Consider the following 16,252-nt stretch of genomic DNA (forward strand, 5'->3'; position numbering starts at 1 on the left):
TCAAATGTTTTAGTTAAAAGGACAGCAGTTGTTTTCAAAGATCCAAGAGTATCTTTATCAGAATTTAATTTTTCCTTATTGATTTTTTCTAACATAACACAAATTTAACACAGGACAGTTTATAGTTTATTACAAAATAATACAGCCTCTAAATAATCTTTCGGGGGGTAATGCTCTTTTTCCAAATGCATCCCACTGTGTTTTGCCTCCTCACAGAGAACAAGGATCCTCAACTACTGTTTCTCTTCGCACAAAAACAATTTCCAAAATATGAAAATCACTACCGATAATAGAGAAAACACAGCAAAAAGCCCCTGGCCACCCTCATGCAGTAAATGCTCCACGCACTTGCAATGCCCTGGCTGAAGCACGACAGTTTTGCTGTTACATTCTCTCACTGTAGAAAGAATAAACTCGGTAGCTAAAATGCAACAAAACCCAGATGATTCATGCTATGTCCGAAAAAAAACGGCTGTGATGCTGTAGGAAAGTAACACCGGGTGACAAATTAATTACTGCAAATTTGGGGGGGTGGGGGCAACATTTTTATTTTTGCATTTTGTATTTCGCTGCCTGCTAAATCAATTAAGTGAGCAATGAATGCAAAATTAAACTCCTTACTTCCTAAGGAGCCAGGAATTGTAATGTGTGTTTATTTTAAAAAGGTAATAGTTGTAGTAATAGTAATAGTAGTAGTAGTAATAATAATAATAATAATATCCACAACAACAATAATAATACCACTGAAGGCAGCACTCTTCCTTAAGCCTTTGTTGTTCAGCAGTAATTCCATTGTTTATTTAGGCAGAGGTTTTTCTATCTGAAACTAAGATCAAATTGTAGGTGTAATTGTGCAGCACTTATGCAAAGCAGGGGGAGGATGGAACCAGAAAGTCCGTGGTTTTGACTGACCAAAGCTCTCCAGGTCTCTCTCCACCAGCAGCCGCTGGGGTGCGAACGCAGCACCCCCTGAAGCTGCGTCAGACCTCAAGAGCACCCTGAGAGCGCCGACCTGGCAGGGCAGAGCTGAAGCACCGCTTCTCCTCGACAGCTATTTCACAGGGATATTAAGCCTCACTTCCTTGATGGTAATGCAGTTATTTGGGTTTCCCTTCTTGCTCCGGTCTTGGTGTTCTAGCTATTTAGGGCGCAACACAAAAACCTAAGCTCGAGCTGGGCTCCATACCCATCAAGTAGGGAAAAGTGGTGGGGTTTTTTAACAGCAACCTGTTCAGGCAAAAAAAGTTCCAGCAGAATTGCAGCAGGCAAGTGGGGAAAGGTCTCTGGGGAGAGCAGTGAGAAGAAACACTTTGGTGCACTGTCTGCAAACCCAGAATTCAGCAGCTTTTTTTGGCAGCCAATTTGTTTCAAGTGTTTTGTTTCAGGAAACGTATGTATTTTTCTTTGTACGTTTTGTGGATTTACTACAACCGCTCCTGACAGCTGTTGATTCAGTTAAATGAGCACATTATTAAAAATCCTCTAACATCCCCACAGTGAAAAACAGACACCTTTGGATGAACGCAGAAGATTTGAAGCCAGAAGAAGATGGAAATGAAACCTCTGTGAAGAGGATGTACGGCCTGGGCTGTGCCTGCAGCCGGGGGCCAAAGGGGGCTCCAGCCCCTGTTTGTGGTGACTCTTGTTTTCTTTGTTTCAACCAGATCCAGATACTAAAAAAGAATGAAAGGCAAAGCAAACAATCCAAATTGTAAAAAATAAATGTTTGCTAATACTTGGAAAAATTACATCCCCAGCAGGCTGGCATTAATGTGCTTCAAAATGATTCTGCAGCATCCCATACTTAATTTTCTTTCCTTACTTACTAGCCAATTTTGCAGAGGAAGAACACCTATACAAAACAAGGAGGGAAAGAAGTGGATGTTTTCATTTTGCTTTAGATCAAAAGAAAACAAGAACACAAACTGTGGCATATTGAATATTTTTTTCCACCGCTGTCATTCACACAAGGCTATCGAAGTTTTATACAATTCCCCAGCCCGGCTGCATATTAAGCTGGCTGTGTACAGCTTTATTATAGCGCGGTGGTGAGGAAAACATTAATATTCCTCTGTTGCATCTGACAGGACATTTACATGCGCCCATCTGAGCTCACACCTGAGAGCTGCTCCAAGGTACAGTAGCTGTGCTCCGATTGTAAAGGCAAATGAAGAACACAAATTCCCTGCTGGGATCGGGGCTGACCTCACCACACCCCACACCGCAAACCTTTCCCTTGCCAACCCGAGGCAATGCCACCTCCGAATGAAGAATGAGCCGGGGAGCAGCCACCAAGTTACCAGTCCTCACAGAAGAAGAGCAAAAAGCCTTGCTGAAATATTTTAGAGATGCACAGCGAGTGCGGCTGGCCAATAAAGGTTGGGAAACAAACTCGCTGAATCCCGCACGGGATGCGTTGCATACTAAACCTGATTAGAAAGACGGGGAGGATGTTTATGGGCTTCAAAATGGGTTCGGCATTAACGCAGGAGGGTGCGAATAATGTGAGAGCTTGGCCTGCCCATCCACAAGGGTCCGCAGTCACCGGTCCGGCTCCTGCATGCGTTCAAGTGCGCAGGTGATGCTTGGTCCCCGTCCGGCGGGGCAAAGCGCACCAAGGATGGGGACCCTAAAGAGCAAACCATGTTTCATGTAAATTCATTATGAAATGGAGAAGAGATCATCCCAACCGCTCAGGCGGTCTGTGGGCCCATTAATGTGCCTGTTATTTTTAAAAGTCTGCAATAAATCACAGCAATCCATGTACAGTTATCAACCATCACGGTCCCAAACCTGCTACATTACCAGAAGGCAGGCTGGAGCTACTGCCTTTGTACAAAGTGAGATTTAAAAAGTTCATTAGCCCAGGGGAAAAAAAAAAAAAAGCCAATAAGCAACCAATGGTTAATTTTAGGACCATGCTATCAGTATGAATATAGGTTTTAATGTATTAAAATATATGAGCTCAGTGCATTTTATGAACTTGTGGCAATATCCCAGAAGCTGACACATAAAATAGAGCCCTCCCGGATGGAAGCTGCGTTCAGATGCCTGCCAGGCTGAGAAGACGACCTCCTTGGACCCATGACATCGCTGGCAGCACCACAACCCGAACAAAATCACAACAAGCAGAAAGGTAACGAGAGATCCTCAGCGATTAGCTAAAAGAAAAAAAAAAAAAAAAAACAAGTGGCAATGTGCCAGGCCATGTCCAGCTTGATGCTAAATGCCTTTTATTGCACTAAGCTGATACTATTGGATATAAAAACAGACCGAAGCTTGAAGGGAATTTTGTCCAAAAAATTTCCGTAATGAGGATGCATGCAGGCAAACAACTGGAGGCTGAACTCCCGTTGCCTGACACTGCCTCGCAAGCCTCTTTAATCGTCTTTATTATTTGAATGAAATAAGAAAGAGCTCTGGGCTGAGGGTTGCATATACAAAATGGGGTGATGCTAATAGGCCTCTTCCTCCTTAAAAGAGGCATTACCAAATTATGGGAATGTTTAGGGAAGACTTTATTTCTCCCACTGGGCTAATTAGAGGGTGTTTAATTTACTCCCTGCCTCAGTTTCCATCAGCCAGCATTCGTTGTTGGGACTCGCTGCACAGAGCTTTACGTTTATTGCGTGCATTATTTTCAAAGCTTTCGGCACGTGATGCTAACATGCACCTTTTCAGATCTATATGAAGCTTAATGCGTGCCAGGCTGCCTCTTCAACCACAAGCGTTTTGGATGCAGCCATGCTTCATCCCATGGTGAGCTCCACAATTAAATGTCCCATACAATAGGAAAAAGAATGCAAAACACATTTCTCATCCTCTAAACCAGAAGAGATCTGATTTGCAGGAAACAAAAAACCAGAAAGATTCAGCGCACTGCAACACACTGATGCTCCCCTAGAAGGATCACGCCGAGGCAGAGGAAAACTTTCTACCCTGCTTCTGTGCTTCAAGTGAACTCGTATTTGTGTTTCCAATAAAGAGCCATTTTTACATTAACTGCCTGTAACAGCAGGGAATAGGAAAACTAACACAATCTTTACCTTGTACAAAGGATGATATTGGTGTCACGTGTTTGCTTCTTCAAAAAATGTTATTTATAAAAGGCAACGAGGAAAGCTGAGACTCTGCCCTGTATCCCCGCGCGACTAGCATCAGAGCAACTTTTTGATCCCCCACATTTTTTACATTTTTCCCCCCCGAGAAGTAAATTTCACAGCCACACAGGCCACCGCCTTTAATTAAGCTTTCAAAAGTCTTCTGACAATGCCAACAATTGCAAGACACTTCTGGAGCTCAATCATGCAATCATCGTGACACTTCTATTTACAATTTGTCTTAGAAAGAGTTTCTCTGACATTGTACTTTGACAAAACGGCCAAGCTGCCGGTTCACAACCTTTCTCTGTCTTATTTACAAATACAGCTTGTACGCGGAGCTCCGAATCTCAGCAGCAGGAGCCTTTGGGTAGCACCCTCACTATTTTTCCTGCCTGCGACTGTTTTACCCAGCCCGTGCTCTCTGCTTCTTTATATGGGGAAAGCAGACAGACTTTGACTCCAAAATATTTCCATAGTCCCTTCCCCCCCTCCTTTTTTTAAGCTTTCATCTTATTGTCCAGATGCAATGCTAACTATTCAATGCAGACAGCAATAATTTTTTGTCTCAGGAACAAAACAAAATAACAAGGAATAGCAATTTACAACCTACAGAATTATAATGACAACTACTAATAACAGCCCAAGAAAATTTCTGTGGTGTAATGACTACTCAAAGACATTACCTCCTGAGAACTGTAATAATCAAACGTACTTGATCTAAAATTTAGTACCAAATTATGTCCACCTTCCCTCGATTACTGCAGAGGTTTTTCTTATGTTATTTTTCCTCATATTTTATTTGAATGCCACAAGCAGCTTGAGAATAAAGGATTCAAGCAAGTAAAAATGACCTCCCCTCCTCCTTCCCTCTTTGTACAGTAAATACAGCATCTGCAGATACACACTCGGCATTATAAAGGGGAATATGCAGCAGCACTCCAAAGTGTTCCTGCAACGGAATCCAAGTAACATTTAAGATCCTTCCTCACCCAAAAAACAACCTTTTATTAATTCCCTCGGATTTATACATTCAACAAACAAACCGCTAAAACCTGACACCGGCAGACGATAAATATTTCTTCAGCCTTTTCAATAAGTGAACAGCAATTTTACATTCACTGATCTCTAGATACTTCAGTTAATATTTCCCCCTATTGTAAAATATGAGAGCGGATAACTAAAGCCCTGCCGAAGCACTCACTGCAAATCACGGGCTGCCGGTATCTGGTGGTGAGGCTTTGACATACATATTGATGAAAGCTGCCTCATTGGACCCACACAACATATCCTATTAATTTTCAGTTAAATTTATGACATTTCAGCTATGGCGCTGGATCAGCATCACTCAAAATTTTATAGCAAGTCAAAGCTACGCACAGGCAGACACCACACGGAATAGAAACAGGTACGCATGCCTGCACCTACATGGATCTCACAGCTACTGCACAGGTTGCATGCATACATACAAGCTTTTGTAATCATCCCCGTCTCTGGAAAAGGTGAGGATAAAGAGGAGCCTATCAACGGTTAAAATAGACATCATTTCTCCCTGCATTTGAATGACTCGCTGCCTCCTTCCTTGTCTTTAGATGAGCCGATCCTTAACTATTACTTATCCTAAGACGATTTTTTACTGTAACACACCAACTTACTGACTACAAAACTGCAGACAGAGCACATACTGCATCCAGAGCTACCTTATAGCACCTCTGTATCCAGACCTAACCTGCAACACCTCTTTCAGCCTAACAACTAACTGGGAACGTTTTCACAATGCTACTAAATACACATTTTCTGGTCTTTTACCAGAAAGAATCAGTTCACTCAACTCCTGCATATTTTTCTAAAGGCAGCCTCTGTCCTTTTTTTTTTCCTTAATTACACACTCTTTTTTTTTTTTTTGCATTTTGCATCCTTGCACAAAAATGAGATATAAAATGTCAGAATTCAAAGAGCCTGGGGTTCACTGCAGGAGTCTTCTAGAAACCTGAACTTCACAGCTCATTCAAAGAACCTCACTGGCAATTTTACTGACAGACCCCACAAACTCCTGGCCACAGGTCACTCCAGCTACTGCCACACTTCTTTGGGATACGAGGGAGATAAACTCATTCAAGCGAGACCCTGGTGCTCCTTCCCCACCTTCAGCAGCCCAGCTGCACTTCCTATCACTGGGAATAACCAGGGGACCACAGCACCTATCGGCTCTGTCTTGGCCAGGAAGGTGCAGGAGAAGACCTGCACTCTCGGACCTCCCATCCATGGGCACAGCTGGGCACCACCAGGCAGAAAACTGGGGGTGGGAGATACCTGGACAACTAACTACAGCTTGGTTTCTGCTCACAGCAGCATTTGTGGCTCGCACCTCCGAACTGAGCCAGGCCCACCTGCACAGCAAAGGCAAGCCCTACGTGTAAAGGCAAGCAGGATCAGGCCCCTGCCGATGTGCACCCACTGCCCACAGCTCACCCAACCCTTTAAAGTCAGTTAAAACCACAGCCTTTTCTGAATTAACAGCCCCGTGACATCGAGCGAGGCCAAATCCTGCTGGCTTCACGTCACCTGCACCACGCCGAAGCGCGAATTGGCTGGCTGAGCCTCCCGCGCCCCACGGGTGCCAGAGCAAAACCCTCAGCTGAGGAGTTTCCCCTTGCACAGAACTCCCTGGCGTGGCTGTCCCTCCGACTGAGGGACCTATTTGGGACCACAGGGAAGAGAGCGAGTTTAATTCTTGCTTGACAGATGCTGTGTTTTGTCTTTTCAGCAGAGCGGCACCGTACGTAAATACAGTGTTACATCATACCACCGCTCCTCCATATTTGGTGATTTAGTATGGCTCCAGAGCTCGGAAGACTACAAATCCCTTCCGCCAGGCTCCCGCTTCATTAATCATGCCCTACACTTCTGCTCATTTTCCGTCAGATCGCAGGCAGCACATGGAAATGGGTACTGCCCTCTGCCACTCTGGGAAAAAAAAAAATCACCTTTAACATCTGTGTCTGGGAAGGGCAATACTCAGAATTATTACTTTTTTAAGTCTCTTTCAAAATGTAGCTTAGCAGTAGCTGAGTCTCCGTTTCCTGTTAAACATACATATAGACCTGTATTTGAACTAATACTGATCACTCTGCAGAGATAGTACACATTTGTTCACATTACGTATGCATGTGTATGCACATGGTTTTGCACGTATACACGTGTGCAGACACACACGCACTGGTACATATTTGCTTTTACCACAAAACCTTCGAAACTCCAGCTCCCCAGCGTGATTTGCTGGCCGGTCTGGGGGCCAGGGAGGCTACGGGAACATTGCGCTGAACCTCCTGGTGCCTACTGCCCTATTATGGTTTAACGCTGTGGCCGAAGCAAGCCCGAGACAAGCTCCAGCACACGGTGTGACGATGTACTGCGCCTCTGACAACCCCGAGCTGTCCTGCGGGCTCCTGGAAGTGAGGTACCGGCAGCACCACATCCCAAACATCGCTGGGAAGTGGGGTTTGAAACCGGTTCAGGCATTTGTTGGTGCCGATACGCTGCGGTCTCGCCCTTTCCGACCAGTAGCGTTGGCGCGGTTTGGAGTGATTTGCAACGCTCGCTACAAATGGGTAGTACTCTTGTTTACTAGCCGGATTTTAAAAGCAGAGCGTGCCTTGTTACACTCCCAGGGCTCTGGGATTTTCTTTCACATAGCACGCTCTATTTTTTTAAACTCATTTGTTAAAATATCTGCACGGCAAATGGCTTTCCAGTTTAAGAAAAAAAAAAAAATTATGCTAAGAAATGGAATTATTTACCCTTTTTTAAAAAATTACATTTCATATTGTTTGTTGCACAAAACAGAACTCTGCCTTGGACATTTGTACGGCTGACATGTGGCTGTGTAAACCGCAAACAAAATCAAGATACATCTGTCAAAACCACATCAGAGACAAGAGAGAGCACAGCGAAGCATTTATCATTTGGCTGAGGAGGCAGGCAGCAGAGAGCGGCCTTTCCTGTCAAACCAACCTTTTGAAATTTCCAACATGCCCTTAAACTTTTCGAATAAGCATGTCTGTGCGCTTCAGCAACTGCCCTCTCTACTCTGGCCTGGCCAGTCGAAAATGGCATCTTAAAGTCAAGGTCGGTGGTGTCACTTTGCCATGGGGCTGTGTTTAATTACAGTCCATACGCTGACAGCCAATATGGAACCAAGGCTGGCTGATGCTCAGTTAACTCTTTCCCCCCTGACTTTGCCAAAGACTCGAAAGCTCCTCGCTTTATCACGCGGCCGCCTCTGAAATCTCCTCCTGAAGCGCTACGGCAGGCGAGACACCGGGAGACGGTGACTACAATACAGGCAAATCACGAGAGCAGCCTCAAACAATACCGTTAGAAATACCGGCTGGCACGGCACGTGCCTGTTGATCCTGCCTCTGCGCAGGCACTGGGAAATACCGGTCGTGCGCTCACCACTAACCGGAGGCAGGGTATTTAACACATCGGCCGTCATGGCAAGCAGAACAGAGAAACAGACACGGCAGTTTACAACTGCGAACACGCTATGTTGCAACTGAAACGGAAATAAACTCGCAAACACTTCTCCTTGCTTTTAATTTACCTGCTATATGTTCCTGTTTAGGGCAAATTCCTCTAGATGACGTTGATAAACAATCGTCATCCTCTGGCGTAACCTGGATGCCAACCTCCACAGGATTGGATGCTTTTTTCAGCTCACTTGGTGAGGGTGAAGGTGGCTTATCCACAGCCTTCTCTAAGCAGAGACTGCCATTGCATTGTTTCCGTTTGTGCTCAATAAAAATAAGAATGTCCCCCAACGGGAAGTTCATCTGACACTGGCCACAAGTGAGGAGGTCGTGGTCCCCTTCCGGAGCTCCCAATGTGCCATGTTCAGGTTCGTCATCAGTGAGAATGGCTTCAAGAGGTTCGGCTGCAGTTTGAGAAACAAAAGGAGAATCATTAGAGCTCTCAGGGAAAGGCACCAGGCACAGGGGGGGAAGAACGCACCGAGCCCCCTCTTCATGAATATTACACCCTGCTCACCACGTCCGCCTGCTCCCCCCCAACTAAACCCATGCAACACGGCTGTGAGCACGGCAGCAAGAAGATGAATTCATCAGTTACAGGGAAAGGGATTTTGCAGAAGCAGCTGTAGCATGCAGAACTCGGAGAGCGAGCACTGCGACTGTCTCCGTGTTCCTACGTGAGGACAAATTTCTGACTCGACTGAACGATTCGGTGGCAAAATTAAATGAATAGTCTGAGAGAATACACTGCAAAACTCTCATGGTACTATGAAGAGAAGTGAATACGGTCTTTTATTGCCGGATGTATTTTTTATGTATATGAATTCAAAGCTAAAAAGCACTGCACACACTCTCTCTCACACATATGGGTGTGTATTTTCCACCAGCCAGACCTACTTTCTAAAATTCACAAGTCTGAACTATGCGGGTGCGGGTGCAGACAAAAGGTGTTTCAACATATAGATATTGCATATTCCCTCTACAGGCTGTGCAGGTAGCGTGTGTGTGTAACAGAAAAGAGAGGGGCAGCCAGACCGCATGGCCGCACACAGCCAGGCACCAGCACACGCGGCACGTATAGCCCTTATAACGCACGTGCATACCTATACGTATGTATCTGTGTCACTATCCCTATCAGCCCGTTTGCAGCTTCCAATTTAAAAATCCCAAAGCCAGGAGTTATTTGCGGGGGAGGGAGGGGACGAGACCAATAAATAAATATATAAATGGCAGAAACCGAAATGATAAAAAGCAAGTGCAGCAGCAATGCCTGCGGGGCAGGGGGAGGCACCTCTCACTTTTCAGCTACTCCTCAGGATTCAAATAAATATCAAATTCACTACCAATTCCACCCAGAGGTATTAGCTAGATGAGATATTTTTTAGTACTTAAGGAAACAAGGCAATTAGTATTTTTTCCTTTTTCATCCTGAAATAAAGGCATGCCTAAATTATCTTGAACGTGTTAGCACCGGTGGCCCTCAGCATCTAAAAATCAGCAACTGCCACATTTCCTTGCAACAGTGAGAAGTGCCTTCTATAAACTCAAAATACCTTGCCTAATGTTGTCAAAGTTGACAAATTTCCTGAATGAGCTCCAAAAAGCTTCATTATGAGGCTATTTCTGCTCACAGAATTGTCAGTGGATGCTCTAACGAGGCAGATGCAGCTCTCTCTTCTGTTTGCTTTTTTTTCTCTTTGGGTAAGTTTGCAGAGAAATACCTTGGCAATCGGTGTGCCATCACTGTTGCCTTTCACAAGAAACAAAAAAATAAACACCAGCAGCGTGTTGGTATTCCTCTACCTGCACAATACAGCGTGCAGGCTAAGAGCAGCGAGCAGGAGGAGAGGGTACTACACATACAACCCACCTCAAAACACTGCCAGGTAACGCAAGTGAGACAGAATACAACTCCTAAACAGTTAATCAGCCTGACCTTCTTTAGCTGGCTGCCAATTTCACATTTAATGAACTTAAAGCCACAGAGAATCAAAAAATAGATTTTAATTTGACTGCACGATATTGGAACTGATTTTGATAAAGTGCAAAAATCCAGTGAACTCAGGTTAAATTTATTTCAACCCTACCTAGGCTGAATATTGAGGAGGAAGATCTGGAGTAGCTCCCAGTTGTGCTGCGTAAAATAATATTGAAAGAGCACACTACCTCGCCGTACCTCAGCTCCAACTAGGACACAGGGATCCAGTCCATCATTTCTCGCCTCTAGTACTACTTCTAATTTAACGTAAGGTCAACCACAGGAATATGAAGGTTACATTCGCATTAATAAAAACAATATCTTAATCGCAGGGGTTTTGTTCTAAACTTACAGACCAACACGATAAGACACACAACGTGCATTTCATGCTCCTCGGGAAGCCGGGAGAGGAGCAGGGTGTTTCTGCGGGATTGCTGGGCATGGCGTTTTTCTCCCCAGCCGCTTCTTGCGTTCAGACTGAGGGAGTAAATTATTGCAGGACTAATTCCGCCAGTAGCTCACTGCACGCCACAGACAAAGGTATTTTGCAAATCTAACTTTTAGCTCACCAACTCTCCGCAGCAAAAGACACAAAATACCCCGTATTCCCCTTGCAACTGGCTTAGTGAGGAGCTCTGCATAATCATTACTCAATTATAATGTTTTCCCGCGGCCTGATTTCTTTCTGATGCTGTCAGTATTATTTAGCAGGAGAAGGTAACCCGCTGCTTCGACACCAGACAGTTAAAAGTAGCGCTAAACAAAAATAGACTTTCCTAAAGTCTGTGCCGACTGGGCTGATTTACAATCAAAACCAGGAAATGAAGTGGTAATTCAGAGGTTGCTGATTACACCTCCACATTTCACCTAATTAATTTTATAGGAGGCAAAGTTCTTGAAAATAACAAGATGATCAAATGTACAGATATAAAACCTGTAACCTCAACATTTTCTGTGCTCTTAACGTAAATTATTGCTAATTAACAAGAATTATATACTAATGTATGAAATACGGCTGGCACCATGCTCACTGCAAAACATTTGGCTCCTGATGGAGGCAGCCAGCAAAAATATATTTTTATTATTACTGCTACTTTTAAAACAAAATATAAAATATCGGGTTTACAAAGAAAATGCCAAAATACAATTCACCTGATCTCGCTACTGATTTGCAGGATGCGTCTTTTAATTCTGGGGCAATCAAAATTCCCTGCCTGGGTCCCTAATCATCCGTCCCTATTTTTCATGCAAATTGCCCTTCCACCAACATGTCTTTTTCAGCTTCCCCCCTTCGCCCTCCTACTCCCCTCTTCTTCTCCGTTCCCAGTCACCAAAAACAACCGCGCTGACTCTCCGACAAAAAAAGCGGGATGGATTTTGGAGTGTCGGGAGAAAGGAGGTACTGGGGGGTGATGGGGATGGGGAGGGGGTAAATGCCACGGCACGGTGCGGGGAATGCCCCGCCAGGGCATTTCCGCGCACCGTGCCGTGGGGAAGGATGGAAAAGGGCTGTATAATCCCCAAGTTTGTGTCCTGGGATCGGTACGGTGCAAAGGAGGGGGTGGGGGGCGGACTTGGGGAGTACAATGGGAACACGTTATGGGGGGGTGAGAGAACTCGGCGAGGAGTAAGGCAAGCATCACCCGCTGCCTCCCGGAGCAAGCAAACTCGGCGCAAAATTAAGAACAAAGAAGAAGAAGGGGGGATGGGGGGGGGGGGGATGGAGGGGAGGGAGCCGGCCAGGTTCAAGTTCGCGGGGCTGCCCGGTTGTTTGATCTCGCTGTGCCTCCTAGCGACCGAAACGGGCAGGCAGCCCGCCCGACCCGGCTCCGGCACGGCATCCCCCCGGCTCTCCGCTTCCCCAGCCCGGCCTCCCTCCCCCCTTCCTTCCCTCCCTTCCTCCCTCCCCATCCCCGGGGCGGCTCTCAACGGAGGGACACCCCCCCCCCCCCCCGCCCCGGGCCCGTCCCAGCCGCCGCTCCCGCCCCACACGTGCGGAAACTCCGCGGGTATCTCAGCCAAAAGGAGCCGCGGGGATCCCGCCCGTCTCCGCTCCCCCCACCCTACCCCCCCCCCCGGGGGCGAACCGGAGCCCCTCACCCCGCCGTGATCCCATTTCCCCACACCCAACTCCCGGGGCCGCCCGAGCATCCCGGTGCGGGGAAACGACACCCCCCTCGTACCCTATTTCGGATGGGGGGTTGCACCCCCATAAGCGTGCCACTCATGTTGCAACCTCTACCTCAACGCAATTCAAATTAAAAAAAAAAAAAAAAAAAGGCCCGAAAAGTGGAGGGGAAAGAGGAAAAAAACGACCGGGGGCGGGGGGGGGGAAGCGGGGCTGAGCCTCCGACCTCCCCCCGGGTTTTAGGGCAAACTTTGGGCAGCGGAGCGGCTGCCTGAAGAGCCAGCGTCTGGGCCGAGGGGCTCCATGTGCGAACCTGGCTGGAAATGTCTGTGCCGCCGCGGGGGAAGAGAGAAATCGCAGCGTAAAGTTTTGGGTTGGGTTTTTTGGTTGGTTTTTTTTTTTGGTTGGTTTTTTTTTTTTTGGTTTTTTTTTTTTTGCGAAGGGAAGAGGGAGCCGGAGATGGTTGGTAGGGAGAAATCGCCCTGGGTTTTCTGCCATCCCTGGGAGGGAACAAAACCCGCCGGGAGTAAGGACGGAAAGAGAAAGAAAGAAGGAAAGAAATAAAAAGAAAAGAAGGGGGGGCGTAAGGAGCGAGGAGAAGCATGCAGCATTTCCCCTTTCCCCCCAGCTCACCCCGAGAAAAGGGGCTTTTTTTTTTTTTTTTCCTCCCTTCCTTCCCACCCCCCTCGCCCCAAACCTTTCCAGCTCGAGTTGCCTTTTGTTGTGCAAAGAGCGCTCCCGCTTATCTCGCATCTAGCCCTGGTGTGTGTGGCGGCGGCTGGAGGGAGGGAGGCAGCCGGAGAGTTTTTGTTGCGAATGGTGTGGTGGGGCTCGGGGTTCGTTTTTTCTCTCCCGGGGAGAGCGGGTTTAGTTTGGGGTTTGAAACGCGGCGGCGAGAAAGGGCCGTTCGCGGGTGTGAGGGTGCGAGTGTATGCGAGCGTGTGTTGTGTGTGTGTGTGTGTGCGCGTGTGTGTGTGTGTGTGTGCTCAGCCCGGGCTCGCTCTCGCCTGTGTTTGTTGGCAGGAGGCTCCCCGCACACGCGGTGCTTGTAAACATTCAGACACGAGATTTTTCCCAATCAAAATCCACTTCCACTTTTTTTTTTTTTTTTTTTTGAAAATCTTCCAAAAAATAGTAAGCGAGCGGGAGAAGGCGAAGCTGTTGGGCGAGGAGAGGGAATCCCTCCCGGCTCCGCTCGCCTCCCCGCTGCCGCCCCCCGCCCCAGCCCGAGCCGAAGCGGCGGCGGGGCGAGGTCGGGGCGGCGGAGCCCCGCACGCCGCCGGCCCGGGGCGGCGGGGGTCGGCGGGACGGCCACCCTGCGGCGGAAACAAAAGGGAGGGAAGGCGGCCCGGCTCGGCTTTACACCCCCCCCCCCCACACACACCCCCCCGCGCCTCCCCCGAGAGGGTGCCGCGGGGCGGGCGAGGCGGAGGGACGAGCCCGCCCGGTAGCCGAGGGGCTCCGGCCGCCGAGGGGCTCCGGCCGCCGAGGGGCTCCGGCCGCCGGACTTTTTCCCCGCTCCGCTCGCCCGCAGCTCTCTCCCGCCCGGCCAAGGTGTCCCGCGTCCAACCCGCCGCTCCCGCAGGAATTTCTTTCCACTTTCGGGCGGTTCAACCCCCGGCAGCCCCGCACCTCTGCCGGCTCTTGCCGCCAAAGAGCGGGGAAAGCGGGAGGAGCGGGGAGAAGGGAGCGGAGCGGAGACAGGGGGAGTGCGCGCCGGCGGGCGGGGGGCAAAGGTAGAAAGAGAAGAAAAGTCATCAAGGTGATTAAATTAGAGAGGGAGAAATTAACCGGAATGCTGGTAATCCCAAACAGGCGTTGAGTTCATTTTTTTTTTCCCCGACTCGCTCACTCGCTCTCACTTTTTTCTTTTTTTTTTTTTTTTTTTTTTCCCTGATCTCGCTCAAATTAAAAATTAAATCCGTGAAGGGGAAATTAAATAAATTGCTCTCCGGGTTACTTACGTGAAAATTCCCGTTTGCTTAAGTGCTGGGGTTTGCCTTGCTTGCGGCGCGACATGGTGGGTTGGTGGCTTCGGTGGCTTGTGAGTCGCTCGGTTCACATCGGGAGAGACGGGTTAGAGAGGAAGGAGACTCCAGAGAAAATATCTTCATCAATGTCTTTTGACATCCAAAATAAATTAGAAATAATACAAAGATGGCGCAGGGAAGATGAATTGTGGGATAGCAGTCATGGCTTTTTTTTTTTTTTTGTGCAAGGGAAAAAAAAAAAGAGAGAGAGAGGGAGAGGGAGAGAGAGGGAGAGAGAGAAGGAGAGAGAGAGAGAGATGAAAAAAATGGCAAAAGCCCCCCTGAGCTGCAAGTTCAAGTGCGGACGTGACGTCCCTGCGAACTTGAACGTCAGGAGCCTGGATGGACAGAGACATACAAAACATGGGCAGGGCAAGCCGGGGAGAGGGGAGGAGGGAAGGCGAAGGCAACACCAATGGACACTCATCAGGGGCTGGACATGAAAAAGAGAGCAGGACAAGCCAATGGACAGTGATGGCAGGGGGGAGAGGGGAGGGGGCGCGGCGGGAGGGGGTGCACCGGCCGCCCGGCGCACGCTGCCGGAGGGAACCGGGGGGCCGGGGGCGGAGGGGGCGGCGGCCGGAGCCGCCAGTGGCGGTGGAGGAGCGGGTGCAGGAGGGGAGCCGGGAGAGGGGTGAGGAGGGGGGAATGAAACACGCACGGGCGGAGGAAGAAGGGAGGAAAAAGAGAGGGAGAAAGCCGGCAGGCAGCGGCAGCGCACCCCCGCTGGAAAAGCCAATGCATCAGTGAAGCCAAGGCCAGGCAGAGGGGGCTGCGGGGCAGGCTGGCCTCGGGAGGTGCCGAGGAGGTGGGAGAGCTGGGGGAGGCCAGGTAGGACCGGAGACCACCCAAAAAGCTGGGGGGGGCCATCCGGCTGCCGGCTTCCCCGCTCCCCCCCCCACTTCCCCCACCCGAAGCCGCGCGGATTCCCCTCCTCCCGGGAGCTGCGGCCCGGCCCCGGGGGAGCGGGGAGAGCGGCCGGGGGGCTCGGCCCGGCCCGCGGGAAACTTCGGCGGGGAGCGTCGGGCCTTGCCCCGGGGCGGGCCAGGGGAGAAGCGAGCGGAGTTTGGCGGGCGAGAAAGCGGCCAGGCACGGGAGGAGAAGCCGCAGGAGTAGAGCGGGGGGGGGCGGGAGGGGGGGGAAGTGTGAGGGGGGGGGAGAGGAGGGCGGCGGGACCTCGCAGCTTTCCCCACGGGCTTTTCTCGCCCGCCAGCCCGGAGGCCCCCTCCCCCCCCCCCCCCCCCCCCACCGGCGGCGCTCCCAGCCCTGCCCGCAGCGACAGTCTCTTAACGAAAGCGAAACGCGGGGCTGCCGGCGGCGGGCTGGCACCGGGCGGGGGGGTGGGAGCACCGAGAAGCGGCTGGAGTTCGGAGGATGCGGCAGCGGCGGCTGCAACTTCGCCGAAAACACAGGGAGAGAGGCAGAGGCTGCCGGCGCGGGGAGGGATCAGGTTGCGGTAGAAATAAGCTCCGTAGGCGAACGGG

The 16,252-nt window shown here is 49.3% G+C and overlaps 1 protein-coding gene across 2 annotated transcripts in view; it reads right to left on the reverse strand.

Annotated features, from left to right (window-relative positions):
* The window catches only part of BCL11A (BCL11 transcription factor A), a 71,592-nt gene extending 56,835 nt beyond the window's left edge, over positions 1-14,757 (reverse strand). For both annotated transcript variants that reach the window (XM_074150253.1, XM_074150252.1), the window contains exons 1-2: positions 14,703-14,757; positions 8,707-9,036 (exon numbers count right to left, since the gene is read on the reverse strand). In XM_074150253.1, coding sequence (XP_074006354.1) covers positions 8,707-9,036; positions 14,703-14,757 — 385 coding nt within the window. The remainder of the gene's footprint in view (positions 1-8,706; positions 9,037-14,702) is intronic.
* Positions 14,758-16,252: the final 1,495 nt, after the last annotated feature.

This window comes from Numenius arquata, chromosome 7 (genome assembly GCF_964106895.1).
Source record: "Numenius arquata chromosome 7, bNumArq3.hap1.1, whole genome shotgun sequence".
Classification (NCBI taxonomy): domain Eukaryota; kingdom Metazoa; phylum Chordata; class Aves; order Charadriiformes; family Scolopacidae; genus Numenius; species Numenius arquata.